This window comes from Taudactylus pleione, unplaced genomic scaffold (assembly GCF_031769625.1).
Source record: "Taudactylus pleione unplaced genomic scaffold, aTauple2 ptg000711l, whole genome shotgun sequence".
NCBI classification, from domain to species: domain Eukaryota; kingdom Metazoa; phylum Chordata; class Amphibia; order Anura; family Myobatrachidae; genus Taudactylus; species Taudactylus pleione.
In genome coordinates, this window is record NW_028285113.1 from 7,911,344 (window position 1) to 7,938,953 (window position 27,610).

The window sequence follows — 27,610 nt, forward strand, 5'->3', positions numbered from 1 at the left end:
TTATGTCCTCTCGGCCTAGGGATGTTATTTTTCCCACAAAAAATATTACCTTTCCTTCTAGAACGGTTTTAGTTTATTTGGAGCTGAAAAGGTTTTTATTGCCCAAGTAAACTTGGGGGGGGGGGGGGGGTGTGTGTGTGTGTGTGTGTGTGTGTGTGTGTGTGTGTGTGTGTGTGTGTGTGTGTGTGTTAGTTATTTTAATGTCTCCACACATTGCCTATCCCCCACCCATTATAACTTATGTAGTGCACACAAGATGGCTGCCACACCTGGTTCTTTCATGGTTAAGAAGGGATCAGAGGAATTGATTTTTCTGCAGTATATTCTACCTTGTACTTTGTATTCACCCACTTTAACCATTGTAGTGCCCCCAAGATGATATATAATATGGTTTATTTTGTGCATATATAAAGCACTTTGAGTCCTTTTTGAGAAAAGTTATTGTTTATTAGTTTTTTTTATGCAGAAATTATAATTTTTTTTAACTGTGCCCAGGCCGCCTCGTCATTATGAGCTGCTGCAGCTGCCAGTGACGCACTTCCCGGCAGTTCTTGGGTGGATCCTGCCAAATCTTATCAGACTGCACTTATAACATGGAGTGACCATTCCCCCACCAGCCACAACTTATTGTTAGCAATCACAAAGAACAGCCAATCATGCTCCACACCTGTGCTGTTTGTGGCGCTAACTCTAAGCCCTCACAGGACACATGTAATAGGCCCTTTCTTTCTAAAGGACAGTCTGGAAGCCATTCCAACTGGGCACTGTTTTTATGTTCTTGGAATATGTGCACTGGGTGATGCGAACATCACACCTGAAGCATCCACACACAGAAACAAATTGGGGTAAAGTGCATAAGTACCCTCATCCACTCACTGGTCATATCCAGATTGGACTACTGTAACCTTCTCCTAGCTGGCCTCCCAGTCTCTCACCTCTCTCCACTACAATCGGTTCTCAATGCTGCTGCTCGGCTCATCTTCCTCTCCAGACGTTTTACATCTGCCTCCCCTCTCCTTCAAGCCCTACACTGGCTCCCCTTCCCCTTCAGATGCCAATTCAAGGTTCTTACATTCGCCTACAAAGCCCTCACCAAATCCTCTCCCGCATACATTTCTGACCTTCTCTCCCTTCACACTCCTGCCCGTCCACTTCGCTCAACTAATGCATGCCGCCTCTCTTGCCAACTGATTACTTCCTCCCACTCCCGCATCCGAGATTTTGCCCGTGCTGCTCCCTACCTTTGGAATGCTCTCCCTATCAGGCTCTCCACCTCTCTACAGATCTTCAAACAGGCTCTCAAGACCAACTACTTCATCAAGGCCTTACAGCATTCATCCTAACCCACCTCATGCTCTTTCCTTCCTATCTTCCCCTTCTGTGTCACGCCTGTCTGTCTGCCCCTCCCCTTAGAATGTAAGCTCTCATGAGCAGGGATCTCTTCCCTCATGTGCTTCTCTTTACATTTTCTTCTACTCTCTACTCCCCATTACTGCACCTAACACAGGACTGCCAACTCCCGGCTGCTTATTGTGAGTGCTTTAATCACTATTGCAGCAATGTATATAAGTTGTGTCCTTGTCCTGCACTGTAATGTACTGTAAGTTACTTGTTTCTTGTTCACCTATTAGTTCTATGTACTATGTAAGGCGCTGCGGAACACTTGTGGCGCCATATAAAAAAAGGATAATAATAAGTATAGCATTATAAGCGTATCTTAGGGCCTGATTCATTATGGATCGCAACTGCCATTGCAATAGTGATTACGTGCGCAGTCTCACTGTGATAGTATGCTAATCCATTGCGATCGCTAGGCCATTGTAGCACAACATAAGGACTCCCACTTTACCTTACACATATCCGTAATCCTTAACAAGACTGCGAAACCGTCGGTACCATGGAGTACCATCGCAGCCTCACGTACACTTGCACAAGCTCTGACCTTACTCAGGAATTGCTAACTTCATCGCACGCTATGACTCCTCAGGCTGCGTACGGAATCGCAGTGAATACTTTATGCATGCCCATGCAACAGCGTTCAAACTCCCTGGCACGCCTACGTTTTGCCGACCACCACCCCGTCAACTCCCACAAACTGCACTCCCTCTCAATCACACTGCGGTGGGTCTGCGTGGTCACTGCAATTGGAGTCCTGATCGCAGTGGCCGGTTCGCGCACGTGCTCTGCGATGCATGCGCAGTACGCAGCAATCAGCCGATGGCGTGCGTAATCACAGTTGCGATTGGTAGTGGATCAGGCCCTTCGTTACAGCTCACAATACACAAAAAAAGATCAGCCTTTTCTGCAAAAGCCAAAACTTCCTAATCATTAGACCCTATGAAGTAGCTACACTCTTCTCATCCTCCTACTCTACTACCTCTCCTCTTGATCCTATACCCTCACAAATCAGTAACGCTCTCTCTCCTGTGCTCATTCCACACTTAACTAAAATCTGTAATCTCTCTTTCTCTACTGGTATATTTCCATCACTGTTCAAGCATGCAGTGATCACTCCCATTTTGAAAAAAACTAAATTCTACCCCTAACTCTCTCAAATTACCGTCCCATCTCCAAGCTCCCTTGCCCCTCCAAGCTACTGGAGAGACTTGCCTACACTTGCCTCACACACTTTCTTAACACCCACAACTTATTGGATCCACTTCAGTCAGGCTTTCGTTCCCAACACTCCACTGAGACAGCACTAACTAAGGTAGTAAATGATCTGGTCACTGCCAAGGCTAAAGGCCATTATTCACTTCTAATTCTTCTAGATCTCTCTGCTGCCTTTGACACTGTTGACCACTCTCTTCTCATACAAACAGTACAATCCCTAGGTCTTCAAGACACAGCCCTTTCTTGGTTCTCATCCTACCTATCTAATCACTCTTTCACTGTTCGCTTTTCTGATTCTACCTCCACTTCGTTACCTCTACCACAAGGTTCAATATTAGGTCCTCTGCTTTTCTCAATATATACCACCTCTCTTGGCAAATTAATCAGCTCTTTTGGTTTTCAATATCATATGTATGCGGATGATACTCAAATCTACCTATCCTCCCCAGATTTGTCACCATCTGTGCTGGTCCGTGTCACTGCTTGTCTCTCTGCCATTTCATCTTGGATGGCATCTCGCCACCTCAAACTTAATATTACTAAAACAGAATTAATTATATTTCCACCGGCCAGTAGTAGTTACCAACCTGACATCTCTATTACCGTTGACAACTTGACAATCAACCCCACCCCACAAGCTCACTGCCTAGGTGTCATCCTTGACTCTGAACTGTCTTTTGTTCCCCATATTCAATCTGTCTCTAAATCCTGTTACATACATCTAAAAAACATAGAAAAAATTCGACCATATCTTACGCAAGACACTACAAAAACTCTAATACATGCACTCATAATTTCCCGCATTGACTATTGCAATAGTCTCCTTATTGGTCTTCCCAAAAACAGGCTCTCCCCACTACAATCCAATTTGAATGAAGCTGCGAGGTTGATCTTTCTCACCAAACGTTCAGTGTCTGCTGATCCACTCTGTCAGTCCCTCCATTGGCTGCCGGTCTTCTACCGTATTCAATTTAAAATACTTACACTCACACATAAAGCTATTAACCAAACCACACCAACATACATCTCTTCACTTATCTCAAAATATCTTCCATCCCGACATCTCCGCTCTGCACAAGATCTGCGTCTCTCATCCCCGCGCATTACTTGTTCCCATGCACGGTTACAGGACTTTTTTCGGGCTGCACCCACCCTGTGGAATGCCCTCCCACGCACAATAAGACTTTCCACTAGTTTCCAAACATTCAAGCGTTCTCTGAAAACTCACCTCTTCAGACAAGCTTATCAGATTCCAGGACCGCCCACCTAATCTTTTTATAGCTCCCTATCTAACTCTCTTCTTATAGTAAACACCCATCAGATCTTCTGTCTTCAATTTAACATCCTCCTAACCCTAGGCCAACTTTCCAATGTGATTGAATTATACAGCCCACCAAGAACATCTGCAATCGGGCTGGACCAATTTAAAATATGTAGCACCTATCCTTGTGAATCAACACCGATTGCCCTATAGATTGTAAGCTTGCGAGCAGGGCCCTCTTACCCTTATAAATGTCTTTTATGTATGCATGTCTTTTACAACCCAGTATAATGTTAATTCAAATTGTAAAGCGCGACGGAATTTGTTGCGCTATATCAGAAACTGTTAATAAATAAATAAATAAATAATAATAGACCTGCATACAGCAACTTACATTTCAACCAAGTGTTTTATCTTGCAGACTTCTCTTCCGCCCCTGTATCTGAGCCTTAGTCTGGAAGATTCAAATCTGTGGAATCATTTCTCAAAGAGCACAGTGTGCGAGCAGGAATTCCCCGCAGCCATTGCCAAGAAACTGTCCTTATTCCAACAGGTAATTTGTTATTAAGGATAGCATGCACATAATAAACTATCCTCTTACTTATTAAACTGTCCATTGCTCGCTTGAAAGTAGACGTTCAGCAGGACCGGTAAGTTCTCTCTTCATTGTTTTATTCTTTTACATTTCATAATATTGCCTGTAGGGTTATTATATCTACATACACACTGTTATAAACATCTGGCTCAGTCATGGGACCGATTAATGGGCTTTGCATGCTCCGGAATAACTGATATTGGACCCAGTGACTGATGGTCTCCATCAGTATCTGGCCAAAAAGATTAAGGGTGAACTTAGGTGCATCTTGTTTGTTGAATGGCAGGGCTTTCCAGGGTTCCCGGCATGGGATAATCACTTTGAAGAAGAGTTCATGGAATGCAAAATAACTGGTGGTTTATACAGTCCACCAATTTTTTTTTATTATATACATTGGGCCAGAGCCATAGCTAGACTTTTTGGTGCCCTTTGCCAGAAAGAGCATTGGTGCCCCCCCCCTATTTTTTAAATAGGGAGATAACACCCAGAAAAGGGCAATGGCCTCATGAGAAGGGCCAGGGAAGAGATAAGGGAGGCCAGGAGATACTGGGGATAAAATAAGAGGAAGCTACAAGTGAGAATGATAATAAACACAAATTTGAAGGGCCCAAACAACGCCCCCTGCCCTGCCGTGCCCTGTACCATGGCACTGGTCACACTACCCTAGTTACAGTCCTGCATTAAACCTGAAAGTAACAACATTGCAACAAAATTTGTATAACAGAAATCACAGTATCATCGGATACATAATACCCACTCCTCCACGTAGTTCTGTAAATGAACTGTTATTGAATATTGCACATATAACTACTGTATCATTACTGTACACAATTTTCCTGTTCGGTCAAGCTACTGTCTTTAATACGGTGGATACAGAAATGTGAAGCGACCAAGGTCACTAAGATCGGGCTCTTGAAATGTATTCAAAATCTTCAGTATATTTCTGATTTGCAAGTGAGCACACTTGAGCACTGAACCACTGCTTCATCTGTTATATAGTAGCTTGATAGAGGAAGTCTAGAGTTCTGCTGACTACTGGAAACTTGTCTCCTTAATCAGAACCCAAGTGTTTTTGCATTCCGATTTCACATAGTGTAACACCAGCCATATATTTAACCTTCAGGAATATATGATGAGTACAGAAGAAAAAAAAAAAAGGAAGATCCAGTTAGTCTCTTTCTTATCGTGTCTCTGGCGCAGTGTAGCTCGCATGGTGGCCAGACATTCATCATTTCTCCGATTCCATCTAAAGTCTGTAATTACTGGGCCAGTTCCTGATTCGTTCTAGAGACTCCACATGTACAGGTTTTTTTTTCTTTAGGTCTGTATGGGAAATGATTGGGGTTTTTTGTATAAATGATATACTAATGAGGGTTAGATAAACAGAAACAAATCACTGACAGATTGCGAATAACACAGATATATCTAGATGCGCTAGTTGTGGTGCTGCAATACTTTCAGTTCATATTTTTTTTATATTTATTTTAGATTTTAATGAAAGGAAAGTGTGGTACAAGCCGTGTCCTCATACACCGAGCGTCTTGGCGCCATTTGGCGTGAGATGCCCGGTGCGAGTCACTCCGAGATCGATAGTGTACTGTATTTTCCTTTCAACTTTCTGTCTCTGTGGCATCACAGATGCAGCAAAAAGCCGCTCGCAGTGTACCAAGGACGCTGGGCTGCACATTTAACTGCACAGGAATAGGTTACACTCATGCAAAGGCGCAGATTACATACGGAACTCTGCGCGAGGAGAAGCTGCAGCTGCTGGGATCAGAGCCCTTTTTATACAGATTCAGACTCAGTCGCACAAAGATGTACAAATGTGTCCACATACATCGTTCCTGCAGTCGCACCAAACAGCCCCTCTCAGGGAGCCAGACAGGGACTCGCAGGGTGTATTTTCTGTGCCATGTTGCCGAAGATGCGATGTGACTAGGACGTACCAGCAGACTGTGCTGATTAATTTGATATGCGACGCTTGTATATATGTGTGCACCTGTACAAAGTGCTGCCATACAGCGGCCGCTGCTTTTTGCCTCGCTAAGTACCGTTGTGCTTCGTATTCAGACCCAGTCGCACACTGATACACACGTGTCACATATCAAATTAATCGGTGCACTCTCCTGGTACGCCCTAGTTGCAGTCAGGAAGCCGGTTGTCGGAATTAGGTCCGCCAGCTTCCCGACTGCAAACCGACAGGTGTATAACTTTCAAAATCATGTCCAATCAACTGAATTTACCACAGGTGGACTCCAATTAAGCTGTAGGAACATCTCAAGGATGATCAGTGGAAACAGAATGCACCTGAGCTCAATTTTGAGCTTCATGAGAAAGGCTTTGAATACTTATGTACATGTGATTTCTTAAGGTGCATACACACGTAACGATTTTTTTGAACGATTTAACATTCAATCGTCCAAAAAATCGTTATAACGATGGCCGATAATCGTTCAAGCACGCTCCCGTTTGTAGTTCATTGTCCATTTCAGACTGTCCAACATAACGATTTTCATTAAGGGAATGAGCATTTTTCATTCATCGTTGTAAAAATCGTTCATTACACTTCAAAAAATCGTTCACTTTTTCAAGGGAAAATCTGACAGAAAATCGTTGGTTACGTTACGTGTGTATGAACCTTATGGGGGGCATCCACTAGACGATTTTATCCCTGTCCAACCTCTTAACGATTTTCCCTTGAAGTTTCCCCTGAAATTTGATCTTCCACTCTGAACAATTTGCAAAAGATTTGCAAACGATTTGCAAAAGATCTAACGATAAACTATGTTGTTTGAATCTGTGATTGAGAGCTTTCAGCTATAGTGGGCAGATAGTGGTTCATCGTTTGATCGTTCAGCGTGAACGATGTGTAAACGATGTGTAAACGATTTGTAAGCAATCAAGTGAAATTGACCTGCATGTTCAGTCGATGGAGGAGACGATCAAACGACCAGCGGGAGCGCGCATCGTACATCGTTAGAAACAATTACTGCACGATTTGCAAACGATGTTTGAATGATTATCGAACGATTTTATCATTATCGTTCAATCGTTCAACTTTATCGTCTAGTGGATGCCCCCCATTAAGTTGTTGTTTTTTTATTCAATTTGCAAAAATCTAAAAAAAACTTTACACGTTGTCATTATGGGGTATTGTGTGTAGAATTTTGAGGACAAAAATGAATTTATTCCATTTTGGAATAAGGCTGTAACATAACAAAATGTGGAAAAAGTGAAGCACTGTGAATACTTTCCAGATGCACTATAGCCACCAGGGGCAGGGTTTAATCTCCCTATGAGTTACCATGGACCAAGTTTGGGGTCTTCTATTACTAGCACAACAATGCAATATTTTATTGTTGGTTCATTTTGATGAGTTTTGTCTCTTCTATGTATGAGCATTGATTTGTGTTGGATCCCAGGAATAAATATGCATGCAATGAAATCACATATTAAAAGAGGACATGTTGCTGTTTATTTATTTAAAAGATCTCTGGTTTTTATGAGTTTCCTATAATAAATGAGGGGACTTACTGTAGCATAATCTGCTTGTGCGTCCTATTTGCACCATTTTGCGAATAAGATGCATTTTAAGGGAATAAGTCACACGAAAAGGCGCTCAGCGCTACCGAGTCACACGTTATGTGTAACACGACTTGTAGCACACAGAGGATAGATGTATTGGGGAACGTATTCTGTAACCAATTAGATATCATTTTTGCTCTTAAACTCCAAACTCCAGAGTGGGAATAATGATATGTATAATATATAAGCAAATCAAGGAGGGGCAAGGAGCACAACTACTGGGGGTATTGCATAATAGGCACAGCTACAGGGGGGCATTGAATAAGGGCCACAACTACAGGGGGCACAGCATAATGGGCACAGCTACAGGGGGCACTGCAGAAAGGGCATAACTACTGGGGACATTGCATAATGGGCACAGGTACAGGGGGCATTGCATAAGGGCCACAACCACTGGGGGCATTGCCTAATGGGCACAACTATAGGGGTCATTGCATAAGGGCCACAACTACTGGGGGCATTGCATAAGGGCCACAACTACAAGGGGGCACTGCATATGGGGCACAGCACAATGGGCACTGGCTTCCCAATGTATTTTATGTGGTTCTGGATTTCATTATGTATTTTATGTGGATGTGTATTTCATGTGGATCTGGCTTGTTTCTGTTGATTTTATGTGGATCTGGCTTGTTTCTGTTGATTTTATGTGAACGTGGCTATTTCAATGTTTTCTCTATGGCTCTGGCTTTTTCTTTTACTTCAACAGTGAATATATTATATTAGGAACTTTATGTAAATTGTGTATTTTCAATGTGCTGGACTCGCTCCCAGTGTGACTAAAAATGGGGGTGTAACACAAGGTCATGCTCCTGCGAATGTCATACCAAAGGCATGCGCACAAATATGGGGTGTGGCCTTGTGACAGTTAGGCCACACCCCATATATGATTGGCTCTTTAACTTGACCACAGATATTTTTTGGCTCTTTGCCTCTGACTGGTTGGCCACCCCTGATCTAGTTCAACACGGTCCACCTCTTCACAATAATAACTGGAAGTATGTAGAGAAAGAAGGTTGTGTTTGCACAGTACATAATAATACATTCTATAATTTACTACAAAATAAAGCATTCTTTGTTTTCTAATGTCCTAGGTGCTAGTGGTACAAGCAATTCGGCCAGACAGACTTCAGAGTGCTATGGCGCTATTTGCATGCAGGACTCTGGGTAAGTTTCATGGATTGACCTGTATTACCATTATTAGATTGGTTTGATTGTAGCTAAACGTGTCACAATCTGATCTGTCAGAAATTTGTCCAGTGTTATCTATTCAAACTGATTACATGTTAAATGTTTGGGTTGAGCCACAAACTGTGTAGTGATTGAGCAATATAATTGAGAACTTCCCCTACTTGGTCAGTTATGCACAATGTGGGCCAGTCTCACTTCCTGCTCACAGAATACTGTCCTATGTAATAAATCCATCCATTCATTTCACTGACTCTTGTAGCTTGTGCAAATACCTTACCAGCAGGGGCGTTAAGAGCCGGGCCCCGGGGGAAGGGGACGTGGCCTAATCGCGGGAGGTGTGACCATGTCCCCTTAGGGTAAAAAAACAAACAAAACATTTTTGTAGCTGTGCAGTGCGCTGGGGAGGGGGACACTGTAAGCCCTCATCAGACTGCTGCGGCTGCTGTCTGTGCTAGGCTGCTATGACGTGAGGGAGGGGGGCGGCACTGGGCCCCTCCAGCATGCCCGGGTAATTAGTACCCGCTCCCCCCCCCCCCTCCATTTAGCGCCCCTGCTCACCAGTAGTCTATGGTGTTTTGTCATTCGTTTTACAGCTCTCCACTAAGAGGATAACACCTGTAAGTTATGGAATCATTCCCAATTCATGGTGACATGATGGCATCACACAGTTGCTGCAGATTTGTTGACTGCACATTCATGCTGCGAATCTCCCCCGTTCCACCACATCCCACAGGAGCTTTATTGTATGGCCATTGGTGTACACTGAACTCTGTCATGTTTGCAGAACCAACCTGAGATGACGTATGCTTTGTGACATAGCATTTATCATTAAAGATTTGTGTCTTATTCCCCGAAAACGCACATTTTCAGGAGGTAACCGCAAATATTTACTATCGTCCCCATGTATGAAGGAGGGACCGCAGCCGATATCTCAGATACCTGCTGCTATCCCTCCATTCCTGCTAGAAGCCGCGATGCTGCCAAATTTACCAACTTCCGAAATGCGAAGCATATTGTCCCCACAGCTACCGCCATCTGATTGGGCTACACATTGCAAAACTTACCGGGATACTGCTCCATAGGGACCCTCCCCCGGCAATGGCCCCCACGCATGTGTAGGGGCGATGTGCCCGGAATGTATCATCGGGCACCCTGTCTCTGCGGGTGCCCGATGATACATCCCGGCGCTATGGTCACATCTTACATGTGATCATGGGCGGTAATACCATGCCCAGATGGCATTGCAAATACCATAATTAATGGGCCCATTTTGCTGGAAGCAGCCATTAAAAGATAATATACAGATGTGTCCTCCCTTATTGGTTGTCCGTACGCCATATGGCACGCAATTCCCGGTGCGACTGAGCTGCTCCGAGAGGTATTTTTCTTGAAGTCTTGCACATCGCAGACGCAGTAAAAACACGCTCAAAGAGTACCAGAGACACTAATCTACGACTTTTATGGCACAGGAATTGGTTTTACACCTGTACAAAGTCTCAGAGGAGGCACAAAGGAACTTGACGTGACGATAATCTGCACAGCCGCTCGTATCGAAGTCTTATTTACACAGATCAGTCGCATACAGATGTGCAAATGTCGCACACCAACCTGATCAGTGTATGCCAGCTATGTACTTTTATTTATGCATATAAGATGCACATTTTGGGCAAGAAAGATGCCCCCACTATAAATGTAAATATGTTTTTAAAAGTACTGTATAAACTTAATCAAATAAATAAAAAAAAGTAAATTTCTGTGCAGTTTTGACAAAACAAAAAATTGTCAGTTAAGTGGTTAAAAGCATGGAGGGCCTGATTCAGAGGTGGACGTGGTGTCGATGTCAGACGCAAGCGGCTGATGCTTTCAGCCTGCCCATGCGTCCTAGCCGCACTGAGCAATGCATCCCGAGGGTTATCGCTTTAAGGCACAGAACAGTGGATTTCAGCTGGCGTTTCTGGGTGGTAAAGACGCAGTTGCACTGACACCAGCGGCCATGTTCACACAGAGATTCTGCGCCTCCATTAGTCCGGTGCAATCTTCAATGTTGAGCCTTAATAAGCACAGCGGCGGATTAGCGTGGCAGCTGGCGGGCATCTCAGTAGGAAGACCATCGGCCATGGCATTAGTCGCGGCTGCCGCGAGTGTGCTAATTGTAAACACACTGGGGCTGATTTGCATTTCCATATCTAAGGGTCTATGATTGATATAGCAGTATATTACTGTAATGGGATGCAGTCACTATGTCGGCATTGACAATAACCATGTCAGCACTGAATGAGTGAAATGTCAACAGTACACGAAGCAGAAGGTTAAGGTTAGGCTACAGGAGGGTGTTACGCTTAGGCTACAGGAGGGGAGGGTTAGGCACTAGGGAGAGGTTAAGGTTAGGCTACAGGAGGGGAGGGTTAGGGTTAAGCACTAGGGAGAGGTTAAGGTTAGGCTACAGGAGGAGAGGGTTAAGGTTAGGCACTAATAGGAGGTTAGGGTGAGGCTACAGGATGGGAGGTTAGGGTTAGGCTAAGCTTGAGAAGTTAAGGTTAGGCTACAGGAGAAGAGGTTTAAGGTTAAGCACTAGTAGAAGGTTAGGGTGAGGCTACAGGATGGAAGGTTAGGGTTAGGCTACAGGAGGAGAGGGTTAAGGTTAGACACTAGTAGGGGGTAAAGGGTGAGGCTACAGGATGGGAGGTTAGGGTTAGGCTACAGGAGGAGAGGGTTAAGGTTAGGCACTAGTAGGAGGTTAGGGTGAGGCTACAGTAGAGGAAGGTTAGGGTTCAGATTCCAGTGCTATCCAATTGATAAAAATTGTTGTGGTAATTCGTAACGCGAAAACCCGTGGAAGAATAAATATCGGAAATCAGCCTGTACCCCCCCTAAAAAAATATTGGGTAACATAATAAAAGTATATTACCGTCCCAAAGAAAAATATTTTAAAGCTTTAAATGTTCAAAAATGTCAGATTTTTTTAAATTTTTTGTATTAAAAAAGATATAAAGCAATTTCTACATCAGGGTCCATAGGGTTCCACAGGATACCTTGGGGTATAGGTGATGACGTCAGGCATCGGGCACCATAGAGTTAAGTTTTCAGCCTCCCAGGATGCACTAGGGTCCCCTTCCTATACCCCGTCCCCGAGCCAAGGCATCTCAGTTACGTTGGTGCCCGGCTCGGAGTTGAGCACCTTTTTAGAGAGGGGCTAAGGATAGCCCCTGAAGTTTTCTTCGCGGCAGCTGTGGCTGCCCATCTGGAAGTACAGCATGGACAGTCACTACTGACGTCCATGCTGTCTTCCCTACACCCCCACCGGTACCAGAACGCCGGTACTGATCCGGGGATGCTGGTAAGCATCTGGGGGTCACAGCTAGCGGTGACTCCAGATGTTTTGGACCATGGCCGGATTCAAGGGGGCAGCAGGTAAGCAGCGGGGTCCCGCGGTGGGTCCCTGCTGAACACATGGTCCAGAGTCCCCAGGCAGGGGGCTCCCTGGGGACTGGCTGCAGCGTGGAGCTAGGTAACCAACCTGCGCTTCCACTACCCCCCTGGGACAGCGGACCGCAGCTGAGCGGTAGCGCTGCGGCATCCCAGGGGTAAATTGCATGCCAGGAGAGTGCGCCTTCCCTGTACACAGCCAGCGCCTCCTCCGCTGCACACAGCCCTCTCTGCACCTGCCGATTGGCCCTGTGGCAGCGCTCCTCCCCCAGGCCGGCCTCCTCTCTGCTCCTCGGTGGCCATCTTTGCAGAAGCATGGTGAACGCTGCTGGAAGCTGCTGATCGGTGGCATCGCGGTCTGGGTCCCCCGGCATACCTCTCCTCCGTTGAAACAGGTCTGTGTATGCAGCGCTGTGTCCTACCAGGCTTTGTGTCTGCGTAGTTGAGGATCAGCGTTGATGGTGCAAGGATTAATTTCTTTGCATTGTATGTGACTGCTGCTAGCGTCTGCTGCCTGTACTTTCACTTTCTACTGTTAGCCTTTTCACTGTCCCTGCTCTTCTTCTGCTAAAGCCCTTGCGGTGCGGTGATTGCAGGGCGGTTCTCTCACTATACTAACGCGTATCAGTGAGAGGGGTCACAAACTTGCAATCATGTCTGAGAGTGATTTTCCTCTCCAGCTTCTGTGTACTACGTGCAAAGTACTAATAGCTGAGGGGGAGGGTAACGCAGAGGGGCTATGTCGGCAATGTTATTTATTGGCGCGGCCAATTACTGTCACGGCTCCGGTACAGGAACCGCCCTGGGCTTGTTTCGCCAAAGCGCTTACAACCCTAGTGGGCCAGTTAGCTCCGCAACCTGCGCTTTCACAGATGGGATTGTCCCCGCAATCAGTGGTGTCGTCACCCATGCAGGGTTTCCCGAGACAACTGATGGTACCACACAGTCTCCCTATTTCCCCTCCCCAGGTCTCTCAGGAGCCTGCGTGGGTTAATTCACTGACAAGTTCTGTACAGCATTTGTCAGACGTGTTACAAGGGGAGTCTGTGTTGCGACCACATAAGCGGCCGGTGGCGTCTCTGTCCGCTCCTTATGAGGATGACGACGTGACGTCCAATGATGGTGAGATTCTGGATCTATCTGACCAAGAACCTCTCCGTACTAAAGAGTAGGGCGCTAAGTCCAAAGTTTATATTCCTGGCCTTATTCGGGCAGTCCGCACAGCTTTAGTTATTGAGGATGATGATCCTCCGGTGTCCAAGTCCAAATATGCCTTTTTTAAGGATGATGCCACAGTGTTTCCTCTTTCGGGTCAGTTAGTAGACCATTTAGAGGAGGCGTGGAAACACCCTGGTAAATGGTATCAGCCTCAAAGACGCTTAGCGGTGGCTTACCCGTATGCGGACAATTATTTTTCTAAGTGGGAATCCCCTCCACAGGTGGATTCTCATGTGACACGCCTAGTCCGAAGTGCCACATTGCCCATGTCCTCCTTGAAGGATGTTACGGACCGTAAGGGAGATCTGCCTAAAGTCCATTTATTCCCTCGCGGGGGGGGGGGGGGGGGGCATCCAGACCGGCTATGGCCGTATGTTGGGTAGCCAGAGCTCTGGAGCGCTGGGCCGATAGTTCGGAGGCATCTTTGGATTCCGACTGTTCGGCTGAACAGGCCGAGTTGGTAGGCAATCTCCGGGATTCGGCCACTTACATCAATGAAGCGTCCTTGGATATCAGTACCCTAACTTCTCGGATTCCTTCGGCAGCTGTAGCTGCTCGTCGCACCTTATGGTTGCGATCTTGGAAGGCGGTCGCTGATTCCAAAAAGGGCTTGGAAGCTTTGCCTTTTAATGGAGAAGTCCTATTTGGACCGGATCTGGACAAAATTGTAGCCACGCTGGCGGCAGCCAAATCTGCATGTCTCCCATCTGCTGCGGTCCCTTCCAGATCGGGTACGTCGTACTTTCGGCCTTACAGGGCCCAGGGTAGGCCTAAAGCACAGTCTTTTCCCCGACAGGCTGGCACCAAAAAATCGTCCAAGCCCCGGAAACAGGCCTGGAGTACCAGACGTCCGGCCCCTAAGTCAGATGACAAGCCTGCGGCCTGACGGTCCGGGCCTCCCTTTGGGGGATCTGCTGCCTGCTGCAGTTCGCCCAGTGTTGGTCGATAAGCACGACAGACAATTGGGTTCACGAGGTGGTTTCTCACGGGTATGCCCTCTCCTTTCGGCACAGGCCCCCATCCCGATTTTTCACCACGGGCCATCCATTAGACTGGAACAAAGCCGTGGAACTGCGGAAGGTGTTGCACACTGTGCTCCAGGCTGGAGTTATAGTGCCTGTTCCATTCTCCCAGAGGGGCCAGGGTTTCTATTCCAAGCTATTTTTGGTGCAGAAACCCAATGGGTCGTACCGTCCGATTCTCAACTTCAAGGCCCTCAACAAGTCCTTGCGGGTGCCGCGTTTTTGGATGGAAACCCTACGGTCCATCATTCTGGCGCTGGAACCTGGGGATTACATGGTGTCATTGGACATACAGGACGCTTACCTGCATGTCCCTATTCTTTTACGCCATCAACAGTTCCTCAGGTTTGCAATCCGCAACGATCACTTCCATTTTCGGGCGTTACGTTTTGGCCTGGCGACAGCACCACGAGTGTTCACCAAGGTCATGGCGGCTTATCTGCGGCTGCAGGGAGTCCGCTTGTTGCCGTACCTAGACGATCTTCTGTTGGTAGCAGGATCTCCAGAGCTCCTCCTACGCCACTTGGACCTGACGATTGCAGTTCTGCAACATCACGGCTGGTTAATAAACTGGCAAAAGTCCACCCTGATCCCGTCTCAGAGGATTCTGCACCTCGGAGCCTTATTGGACTCCAGTCAGCAGAGGATCTTTGTGACAGGGGAAAAGGTCTCTGCCTTACAGTTGAAGGTGCGCAGTTGTCTGCAGAGTCGCCGAGTGTCTCTGCACTCGGCGATGAGGTTACTGGGCTCCATGGTGTCAGTATTCGACATGGTGGAATATGCCCAGTTTCACTCCAGACCTCTGCAGCAATTGATCCTGTCCAAATGGAATGGACTTTCTCAGAGTCTAAAGTCCCAGACGATGGTGCTCACTCCGGAGATTCGCCTGTCCCTAGCCTGGTGGTTGCAGACGACCCATCTCAACCAGGGTCGTCCGTTTTGGGTGGCGATCTGGGTCCTGTTAACAACGGACGCCAGTCTTCGGGGCTGGGGAGCGGTCACGGGTCCACACTTGTTCCAGGGCAGGTGGACTCAGGCAGAACAGGAGCTTCCAATAAACATCTTGGAACTCCCCGCGGTTTTCAAGGCTCTCCAGCAGGCACTTCGGGTTCTCCAAGGTCACCCCGTGCAGGTCCAGTCGGACAATTCTACCACCGTGGCCTACATAAATCGGCAAGGGGGAACCCGAAGTCGGGCGGCACTCGTAGAGGTGTCCCGCATCCTGGTCTTGGCAGAGCGCAATCTCCCGGCCATATCAGCAGTATTCATCCCGGGAGTCCTCAACTGGGAGGCGGATTTTCTCAGTCGCCAGGACGTTCATCCGGGGGAGTGGTCTCTGCACCAGGACGTCTTTCAACTTCTGGTGGACAGGTGGGGTTTTCCAGAGATAGACCTCATGGCGTCACGGCACAACAACAAGTTGCCGGTGTACGGGTCTCGAACAAGAGACGAAAAGGTGTCTCTGGTGGATTCTCTGTCTGTCCAGTGGACGTTCCGGTTTGCTTATCTCTTTCCTCAGTTTTCCCTTCTTCCACGGGTAATCCGGAAATTCAAACAGGAAGGAGGGACGCCCCTGTTGATAGCTCCCGCGTGGCCCTTGCGCCACTGGTTCTCAGACCTTCAGAGTCTGTCCGTGGACATTCCTCTGCGGTTGCCGCTACGGCCGGACCTGCTGTCACAGGGTCCTTGTCTTCACCCGGACCTGACTCGGCTGTGATTGACGGCGTGGCTGTTGAGACGACCATGTTAAGGTCCATGGGGTTTTCCAGCTCTGTAGTGCAAGCTATGCTAAGAGCTCGGAAACCATCTTCTGCAAGGATATACCATCGTGTGTGGCATACGTTCTTCCAGTGGTGTCGACCGAGAGGTTACGCCCCTCGGGAGTTCCGTCTGTCTAGAGTGTTAGCTTTCCTACAGGCGGGACTAGACCATGGGCTTCGCCTTGCTTCTCTGAAGGTGCAGGTGTCTGCCCTGTCAGTCTGGTTCTATCGTAGGATTGCTGCAATCCCTGATGTCCGCACCTTTATGCAAGGTGTTCTTCGAATTCAGCCACCTTTTGTTCCATCGGTGACGACTTGGGATTTAACTGTGGTCCTGAGGGCTCTCCAGGGACCGCCGTTTGAACCAATGAGCTCAGTGGACCAAGGTATCCTGTGGAACCCTATGGACTTCATAGAAATAGAGATAACAAAGGTAATTTCTTACCATATCTCATATTTTTCTTTTCATTTCAATAAATACTGTAATTAAATTTGAAGTGCATAATCTAACAGTTTATTTTTTGGTATTTTGATGCCTTTTTTTCACACCTATAATGACATGTACTGTAATTATTGGACAAATAAAGCTAATTGGAAACTTCTAATTGCCTAATTAGTGTGTGTGCAGGGGGGGGGGTATCCAGGGGTTCTGAAGCAAGTCCCAACATTTTTAAATTAAAAGAGGGATTTTCCCTGACTTTGCACCTGCTCTAGGGCTGCGAGAAACAAGCCATATTAATTCCTTTTGAGAAACTCTGGCCCTGATTCAGAGCCGGATGCTCTGACAGAGCGCTCGCTGTGAATCAGGGCCGGTCTTCTTCATTTTTAGAGCGGCCTCCTGGCCGCTCGTATAGCTGTGGGTGACCACCCACAGCTATAGCGAGCGGCCGGGAAGATGGTCGCAATGGTCAAGACCATCGGGCTTGCGTCGAGGCCCTTGTGGTAGGGTCTCGTTGCCGCAAGCCCTGGAGTGATTTTGGCTCTATCAGAGCCGAAAGCACTTCCACTGACATCACTTGTGATGTCAGTGAGGCCGGCCCCAGACGGTAGGCGTTCCCATGGGAACGTCTCCATCTGGACAGCCACGCCCCCGGCACGCCCACCAAAGGGGCGTGCTGTCACTCACCATCGACAACACGCCCCCTTTGTAGCGAGACCCATAGCAACGGCTTGCTCGTCGCTATCCGGGTCTCGCACATGCGCATGACGGAGCCGCCTCCATCGTGCGCATGCGCACTGGGCCAACATCGACCCGCTTGCGAGCGCTCAGTGCTCGCGAGCGGGTCTGAATTAGTACCCCTTAAGATGCCCGTCATCTCCTGGAAGTGCATGAAAACATTGGTACATCGTACACCATCGGATGCGATCGCAGCGCTTGAGGTTGACTATACCCTGCTGCAAGCACTGCGATCACTTCAGAGTGAAATCCCACCAAGTGACGTGTACTATGCCGCTGCCTTTTAAATATGCACGCCTCTGAAACGGTGTTGAGACACTCGGGCACGCCTGCGTTTGCACCTCCACTCCCCCGTTTCCAGTGGCCTGCCCCTGTTACCACCCACAGACGGCTTCTCCTGTCACTCACTCTGCTGGACAGTCTATGCGCAGTGAGCGAACGCATCCTGATCTCTCGCATTGGTTCGCGCACGCGCTATGTGATGCATGCGCAGAAAGTGACTATCGGCCAGCTACGAGCGTTCACATAATAGCGAGCGGGTCTGAATCAGCTCCAAAGTTCCTTACAAAAAAAAAACAACAGCATTATATTTATCACAGCTCCTTTTTTCGTTAATTATATATAATTAATTAACAGATTATTCTCCAAAAGAAAGAGGAGCAGCAGCAGATCAATAAAACAGGGAATAGTATAAAATAAAAAATCCGAGCTGGACAATTGCTTACTATATGGGAAATTGGATATTCAGAGTAAACACAAAAGTGCCGGCATCATAATATTTATTTATCAGATAGTTATTTTCAACTAGAAATTAATATGGTATAATAAAAAACATTAATGGTTATATACCTACAATTAAAAACCTACAGTACAGTGTATAAAGGCAATTACTGATAGTATTACAGAACTTTGCTGGCTCTCAGTGACTTCACGCGTGTCCCTATGGTATAGATACTCCCGTCCGCTCTTATCAGGAACTAATGTCCATATGGTAACCAGAGATGCTTCAAGGTTGTGGGTCTGCAAACAGGTGTTACAGAGATGCTTCCACACATCCAAATACTGCCGCCCAGGCATCTCCTCCTGCCGTTGCTTGGTAATGACAATAGCATCGGTGGGAAATTGGATTTAACCCTTCATGCATTCCTTCTGATGAAACTTCTCTGCGCACAGAAACGTGTTAAGGGTTAAATCCGTTTATCCTCCCTGTATATTGATTTCCATCTGCAACAATTATAATGTGTAATGATTCAGTGTTCAGGCTGTGTAATTCTATGCACCATCACTCCATTCGCTTTGATGGCAGAGGTGCAAAGGAACCACAGGACTTCAATTACCATCAATGTGTTACCAATTAACGCTGTTGTGTGTTTGTTTGTTTGTTTTATTTATTACTATGGTTTTAAATATCTGGCTGACACAAAGGACCTGGAGGTTCACGAGGAAAGCGCAGGGGGTGTGAAAAGTGTTGGGCTGCCCCATCCTAGTCAGATGGCCCAAGAGTGTTTGTGCCATGTGGTTTTATAATACACCTGTGTCATTTGGAATCATTCTTCTCATTACTGCTAAGTAATTGGTCATTAATGTGTTAGATGCTGTGGTGTGTATATACACACACACACAGACACACACACACACACACAGACACACACAGACACACACACAGACGTGCAGGGTTGCTGCGAAGGGAGGTGTAGTGGGTACAGGTTACTTAAGCCGAGTCTTGTCTGGGGACCCAGTGGGGGCTGCGTCAGCCCCCACCCCACCCCCATGTCAGCACATTAGTAGCAGTGGAGAATATGCTGAGCATAGCGTGGGCATGCTTCATGAATGGCCTCATCTCCCACTGTACACACAAATGCATTTAAAAAGTCACATAGTCATGATTGTGTTTTAAAGTTGTAACCTAAATAAGTATTGACATTTGTATGTAAAGTGCTGCTGGACGTTGCAGAGTTCATGTCGTGTGTAGAAGTGGGAAGAGAAATGTATTCAGTCGACGAAATCCAGATAGTTTTCTTGTGTACAGTGATTCAGGTGTCTTTTGTTATGTAAATGGACATGCATGAGTCAGGAAACCATTGACGGTGGTCTATAGACTACATCTCCCGTAACCATAACAACTAATGTTTCCTTGCCCTCCACATCCATATGTTACACTGATAAATATTCAGTTCACGGAAAGAGAGCACAAGTACAGATTGTCTTCCCAAAATGAAACCCAATCTGTCCTCATGTCCATTTGCCACCAGTCCTGCACTTCCTCATTGCACAATATTTCAGCGCACAAACGATGAGTTTATGTAAAAATTGTCCCATTTACATTATTGTTGTTTTGTTATTAGCATTGATTTTTCTTTTTTTTTTCTGCCATAGTGATCCGCAGGATCGGACAGTGAGCTAAACAAGGCATACATAAAACAGGGACATATACTGTACAGTACAAGATAGACGAAATAATTGCAGACATGAAAAAAAGGGTAGTGCTCATGAGAGATCCTACAATCTAAATGGAAGGAGACAATGCTAGGGCAGCAACTGTGCCTCAGATTGGGATGTTTGTTAGGTTGTACTAGTGCAATATAGGCAAGTGCAGGGTGAGGGTGCATTAGTATGGGTAGGGTAGGTGTGAGGGTGCATTAGTGTGGGTAGAAGAGGTGATAGTAGGATAGGTACGAGGGTACATTAGTGTGGGTAGGGTAGGTGTGAGGGTGCATTAGTGTGGGTAGGGTAGGTGTGAGGTGCATTAGTGTGGGTAGGGTAGGTGTGAGGGTGCATTAGTGTGGGTAGGGTAGGTGTGAGGGTGCGTTAGTGTGGGTAGGGTAGGTGTGAGGGTGCATTAGTGTGGGTAGGGTAGGTGTGAGGGTGCATTAGTGTGGGTAGAAGAGGTGATAGTAGTGTAGGTGTAAGGGTACATTAGTGTGGGTAGGTGTGAGGGTACATTAGTGTGGGTAGGGTAGGTGTGAGGGTGCAGTAGTGTGGGTAGGGTAGGTGTGAGGGTGCAGTAGTGTGGGTAGGGTAGGTGTGAGGGTACATTAGTGTGGGTAGGGTCGGGGTGTAGGTGCATTAGTGTGGGTAGGGTAGGTGTGAGGGTGCATTAGTGTGGGTAGGGTAGGTGTGAGGTGCAGTAGTGTGGGTAGGGTAGGTGTGAGGGTGCATTAGTGTGGATAGGGTAGGTGTGAGGGTGCATTAGTGTGGGTAGAAGAGGTGATAGTAGGATAGGTGCGAGGGTACATTAGTGTGGGTAGGTGTGAGGGTACAATAGTGTGGGTAGAAGAGATGATAGTAGGATAGGTGTGAGGATGCATTAGTGCGGGTAGGGTAGGTGTGAGGGTGCATTAGTATGGGTAGGGTAGGTGTGAGGGTGCATTAGTGTGGGTAGGGTAGGTGTGAGGGTACATTAGTGCGGGCAGGGTCGCTGTGAGGATGGATTTGTATATGTAGGGTAGGGGGTGTAAGTGCATAAGTTTGGGTAGAATCGGTGAGGATAGGTGTGAGGGTGCATTAGTGTGGGTAGGGTAGGTGTGAGGGTACATTAGTATGGGTAGGGTAAGTGTGAGGGTGCATTAATATGGGTAGAATAGGTGATAGGATAGGTGTGAGGATGCATTAGTGTGGGTAGAGTAGGTGTGAGGGTGCATTAGTATGGGTAGGGTAGGTGTGAGGGTGCATTAGTGTGGGTAGTAGAGGTGATAGTAGGATAGGTGCGAGGGTACATTAGTGTGGGTAGGTGTGAGGGTACATTAGTGTGGGTAGAAGAGGTGATAGTAGGATAAGTGTGAGTATGCATTAGTGTGGGTAGGGTAGGTGTGAGGGTGCATTAGAATGGGTAGGGTAGGTGTGAGGGTGCATTAGTATGGGTAGGGTAGGTGTGAGGGTGCATTAGTGTGGGTAGGGTAGGTGTGAGGGTGCATTAGTGTGGGTATGGTAGGTGTGAGGGTGCATTAGTGTGGGTAGAAGAGGTGATAGTAGGATAGGTGCGAGGGTACATTAGTGTGGGTAGGGTAGGTGTGAGGGTGCATTAGTGTGGGTAGGGTAGGTGCGAGGTGCATTAGTGTGGGTAGGGTAGGTGTGAGGGTGCATTAGTGTGGGTAGGGTAGGTGTGAGGGTGCATTAGTGTGGGTAGAAGAGGTGATAGTAGGATAGGTGCGAGGGTACATTAGTGTGGGTAGGGTAGGTGTGAGGGTGCATTAGTGTGGGTAGGGTAGGTGTGAGGGTGCATTAGTGTGGGTAGGGTAGGTGTGAGGGTGCATTAGTGTGGGTAGAAGAGGTGATAGTAGGATAGGTGCGAGGGTACATTAGTGTGGGTAGGGTAGGTGTGAGGGTGCATTAGTGTGGGTAGGGTAGGTGTGAGGTGCATTAGTGTGGATAGGGTAGGTGTGAGGGTGCATTAGTGTGGGTAGGGTAGGTGTGAGGGTGCATTAGTGTGGGTAGAAGAGGTGATAGTAGGATAGGTGCGAGGGTACATTTGTGTGGGTAGGGTAGGTGTGAGGGTGCATTAGTGTGGGTAGGGTAGGTGTGAGGTGCATTAGTGTGGGTAGGGTAGGTGTGGGGGTGCATTAGTGTGGGTAGAAGAGGTGATAGTAGGATAGGTGCGATGGTACATTAGTGTGGGTAGGGTAGGTGTGAGGGTGCATTAGTGTGGGTAGGGTAGGTGTGAGGTGCAGTAGTGTGGGTAGGGTAGGTGTGAGGGTGCATTAGTGTGGATAGGGTAGGTGTGAGGGTGCATTAGTGTGGGTAGAAGAGGTGATAGTAGGATAGGTGCGGGGGTACATTAGTGTGGGTAGGTGTGAGGGTACATTACTGTGGGTAGAAGAGGTGATAGTAGGATAGGTGTGAGGATGTATTAGTGCGGGTAGTGTAGGTGTGAGGGTGCATTAGTATGGGTAGGGTAGGTGTGAGTGTGCATTAGTGTGTGTAGCGTAGGTGTGAGGGTGCAATAGTGTGGGTAGGGTAGGTGTGAGGGTGCTTTAGTGTGGGTAGGGTAGGTGTGAGGGTGCTTTAGTGTGGGTAGGGTAGGTGTGAGGGTACATTAGTGCGGGCAGGGTAGCTGTGAGGATGGATTTGTATAAGTAGGGTAGGGGGTGTATGTGCATAAGTTTGGGTAGAATCGGTGAGGATAAGTGTGAGGGTGCATTAGTGTGGGTAGGGTAGGTGTGAGGGTACATTAGTATGGGTAGGGTGTGAGGGTGCATTAATATGGGTAGAATAGGTGATAGGATAGGTGTGAGGGTGCATTAGTGTGGGTAGGGTAGGTGTGAGGGTGCATTAGTGTAGGTAGAAGAGGTGATAGTAGGATAGGTGCGAGGGTACATTAGTGTGGGTAGGGTAGGTGTGAGGTTGTATCAGTGTGGGTAGGGTAGGGGTGTAGGTGCATTAGTATGGGTAGAGGTGGTGAGGGTGCATCAGTGTGGGTAGGGGTGTAGGTGCTTTGGTATGGGTAGAATAGGTGAGGATAGGTGTGAGGGTGCATCTGTGTGGGTAGGGTAGGGGTGTAGGTGCTTTAGTATGGGTAGAATAGGTGAGGTTAGGTGTGAGGGTGCGTCAGTGTGGTTAGAGTAGGATTGTAGGTGCATAAGTATGGGTAGAACAGGTGAGGATAGGTGTGAGGGTGCATTCGTGTAGGTAGGGTAGAGGTGTAGGTACATTAGTATGGGTAGAATGGGTGTGAGGGTGAATCAGTGTGGGTAGGGTAGCAGTGTTGGTGCATTAGTATGGATAGAATAGGTGAGGGTGCGTCAGTGTGCTTTAGGGTAGGGTTGTAGGTACATTAGTATGGGTAGAATAGGTAAGGGTAGATGTGAGGGTGCATCAGTGTGGATAGGGTAGGGGGTGTAGGTGCATACGTATGGGCAGAATAGGTGAGGATAGGTGTGAGGGTGCATCAGTATGGGTAGGGTATGGGGTGTAGGTGCATAAGTATGGGTAGAATCGGTGAGGATAGGTGTGAGAGTGCATTAGTATGGGTAGGGTAGGTGTGAGGGTGCATTGGTGCGGGTAGGGTAGATGTGAGGGTGGATTAGTATAGGTAGGGAAGGTGTGAGGGTGCGTTAGTTTGGTAGGTGTGAGGGTGCATCAGTGTGGGTAGGGTAGATGTGAGGCTGCATTAGTGTGGGTAGAATAGGTGAGGGTGCATCAGTGTGGGTAGGGTAGGGTAGGGGTGTAGGTGCATTAGTATGGGTAGAATAGGTGAGGATAGGTGTGAGTGTGCATCAGTGTGCTTTAGGGTAGGGTTGTAGGTACATTAGTATGGGTAGAATAGGTAAGGGTGCATTAGTGTGGTTGGGGTAGGTGTGAGGGTGCATTAGTATGGGTAGGGTAGGTGTGAGGGTGCATTAGTGTGGGTAGGGTAGGTGGAGGGTGCATTAGTGTGGGTAGGGTAGGTGTGAGGGTACATTAGTACGGGCAGGGTAGCTGTGAGGATGGATTTGTATAAGTAGGGTAGGGGGTGCAAGTGCATAAGTTTGGGTAGAATCGGTGAGGATAGGTGTGAGGGTGCATTAGTGTGGGTAGGGTAGGTGTGAGGGTACATTAGTATGGGTAGGGTAGGTGTGAGGGTACATTAGTATGGATAGGGTAGGTGTGAGGGTGCATCAGCATGTGTAGGGTAGATGTGAGGCTGCATTAGTATGGGTAGAATAGGTGAGGGTGCATCAGTGTGGTTAGGGTAGGGGTGTAGGTGCATTAGTATGGGTAGAATAGGTGAGGATAGGTGTGAGGGTGCATTAGTGTGGTAAGGGTAGGGTTGTAGGTACATTAGTATGGGTAGAATGGGTGTGAGGGTGAATCAGTGTGGGTAGGGTAGCAGTGTAGGTGCATTAGTATGGATAGAATAGGTGAGGGAGCATCAGTGTGGTTAGGGTAGGGGTGTAGGTACATTAGTAGGGGTAGAATAGGTGTGAGGGTGCATCAGTGTGGTTAGGGTAGGGGTGTAGGTACATTAGTATGGGTAGAATAGGTGAGGATAGGTGTGGGGGTGCATCAGTTTGGTTAGGGTAGGGGTGTAGGTACATTAGTATGGGTAGAATAGGTATGAGGGTGCATCAGTGTGGGTAGGGGTGTAGGTGCATTAATAAGGATTAGTGCGTGCAGCATAGGTGTGAGAAGGGTAGAGATGTAATAAAGAGATGGGTTCTCTGAGAGCATTAATGTGAATATTTACTGATGTGTCCTCATTCACCATGTGTCAATATGCCATGCAGCGCGAGACACCTTCCTATCTTCCCCTTCTGTGCCACGCTTGTCTGTCTGCCCCTCCTCTTAGAATGTAAGCTCTCACGAGCAGGAACCTCTTCCCTCATGTGCTTCTCTTTACATTTTCTTCTACTCTCTACTCCCCATTAGGGCACCTAACACGTCTCTGCCAACTCCCGGCTGCTTATTGTGAGTTCTTTAATCACTATTTCAGCAATATATATATAAATCGTGTCCTTGTCCTGCACTGTAATGTACTGTAAGTTACTTGTTTCTTGTTCACCTATTTGTTCTATGTACGGCGCTGCGGAACACTTGTGGCGCCATATAAATAAAGGATAATAATAATAATAATAAAGTATGCCGCCAGGTCCCATGCGACAATTCGCTTCATGTGACTGCACTGATTAATTTGATATGTGACATTTGTATATCTGTGTGCCACTGGATCTATATACTGTATACGAAGCACAATGGACTTTGACGTAGACAAACGCCGCGGCCGCTGCATTGTAGCACTTCATATACAGACTTGGATTCAGTCGCACACAGATATGCCAGTGTCACATATAAAAATGAATGTGCAATCTTGTGAAACAGTTTGTCACATCCATTAGTGACTAAGATACATTTTCAGGTGAAAACCATGCTCATCGCAAACCAAGTTGGGCGGGACCTGGCGCCCTGAGTAGGTCAGTTTAGCGCGACTGCAGCAACACTATTTGAGAACACATCTGTAGTAAGAAGTATAAAAGAAGTCTTTAATCTTTTGACCCTACCATTACTTTTATATTCACCGAGCCAGAGGCAAACTAGAGCAAGGACCCCCACTTTTTAGCTATGAGGAAAGGCAGGTTCTATTTCCAGCACATTAGACTGTGAGAGAGCAGAAGAATGGTCACAGGTAACCGTCTTCTCTGGTTTAATGTGTTCTGACAGCGATCTGGTCAAACCCATTTTAAGATTCTATCTGTGATCTTAGAGGAAGAGCTTATGCATCAGTATGCCTTTCACATGGGATGTAGTTATATTACCCTCGGCCGGAATGCCATCCGTTGGTAGCCCAACATCGGAAGCCCGACCTGGTACTAAAGATAGGCATCAAAATCCTATCTTTATCCTGATGCTGAAATCCAAAACGGCCGGCATCCCAAACTAAGGTAAGCGGGACTTGTTAGGTCTTAGCCGTGTGGGGGGGGGTTTAGGTTTAGGAACCCTCAGGGGGAGATTAGAGTTAGGGTTGGGCTACAGGGAGGGAGGGTTAGGGTTAGGTACCACCCGGGGAGGGTTAGGTGTAGGGTGCGGGAAGGGAGGGGGTTAGGGACCACCGAGGTGAGGTTAGGGTTAGGCACTAGGGGCAGAGGTTAGGGTTAGGCACCACTAAGGGAGGGTTAGGGTTGGGAGGTACAGGGGTAGTGATAGCTTACTTACCACCCCTGTTGGGATCTTCATCCATCGGAATGCCACGGTCGGGATTTGAACTATTCAACCGCCGGTATTTCAGACCCAGCTCCCTTCACATGTGTGCTATCATAGTAACGCCATGAGAACGAACAGTATGCTAATGGAGATATCTAAAAAGTTATATTACATTTATGAATGGACAATTCAGCTGTATGAGGCCTTGGGTGCCCTAAAACGTGGGGTAAATCAGACAAAGACTTTAACTTCTTAAACAGTTCTGTTGAAGTGACAGAATCTGGTTGCTCTGGGTCACAGCACATTTTCCTGGGCACCAGATGTCCTGAATGTCCCCCTGTATTACATGCCATGAATTGAGAACGTTGGGAATGCAATACCAGCCCATATAGATTCTTTTTTTGTTTGGTTTTCTATACTATGACAATAAGAAGACAAATCCAACAATAACATATTTCCAATGTTAGGTTACTTCTGGGATCTAGGGTCAGGAAATAGCGCAGTTTCCCCCCTTCTCTTGGCAGCAGAACACATTGCAGTAATACCATACCACTGGCGCACATTCAGCTTTCCAAGTTCAGAACTTGAAATAGTATCTAACATCTAGGTTTATGGAATCAATTACAAAGGAGCCAATCATTTATTTCTTTCTGGCCGTATCTATTTAATAATCTGTTTTTCAAACATTTATGTAATATGGTTCTGTTTTATGCAAAGCTAATTTCAACTTTGCTCTGCAATAAATAATCCTATTAGAATTTATTAAATCAATGTCTTGGCTTCATTATGACCTAGGCAATTTTCCACTTATCCGCGATTCCTTTGGTAGACTGCCATTTGGATGGATACTTTTCACAGTGACGAGTAACTGGGTTGATGGAGAATTTTGCGTAACGAATGTAACATTTTTGTAGTACAGTAAATAAATAACAGAATTGATACTTTGCATTCTTTCCTAAGCTCTGATTGGTGACAGAACATCTTCCTACATAACAATCCATAAAAGGGAGAGTATCCCGATGTTTTTCAACTTCAACCTGCATAGCCAACATCTTGACCATTTGAAATGAACTGTAGGCGACATCACGCTCCAGACATTTGTACAAAGAAATGTTTGTTTAACTTCAGCGGGATTGGAATGGATGACTTCAC

The 27,610-nt window shown here is 46.9% G+C and overlaps 1 protein-coding gene across 2 annotated transcripts in view; it reads left to right on the forward strand.

Annotated features, from left to right (window-relative positions):
* Positions 1-27,610, forward strand: part of DYNC2H1 (dynein cytoplasmic 2 heavy chain 1) — a 480,449-nt gene that overhangs the window by 273,318 nt on the left and 179,521 nt on the right. For both annotated transcript variants that reach the window (XM_088456705.1, XM_088456706.1), the window contains 2 exons: positions 4,296-4,427; positions 9,146-9,218. In XM_088456705.1, the coding sequence (XP_088312831.1) occupies positions 4,296-4,427; positions 9,146-9,218 (205 nt within the window). The remainder of the gene's footprint in view (positions 1-4,295; positions 4,428-9,145; positions 9,219-27,610) is intronic.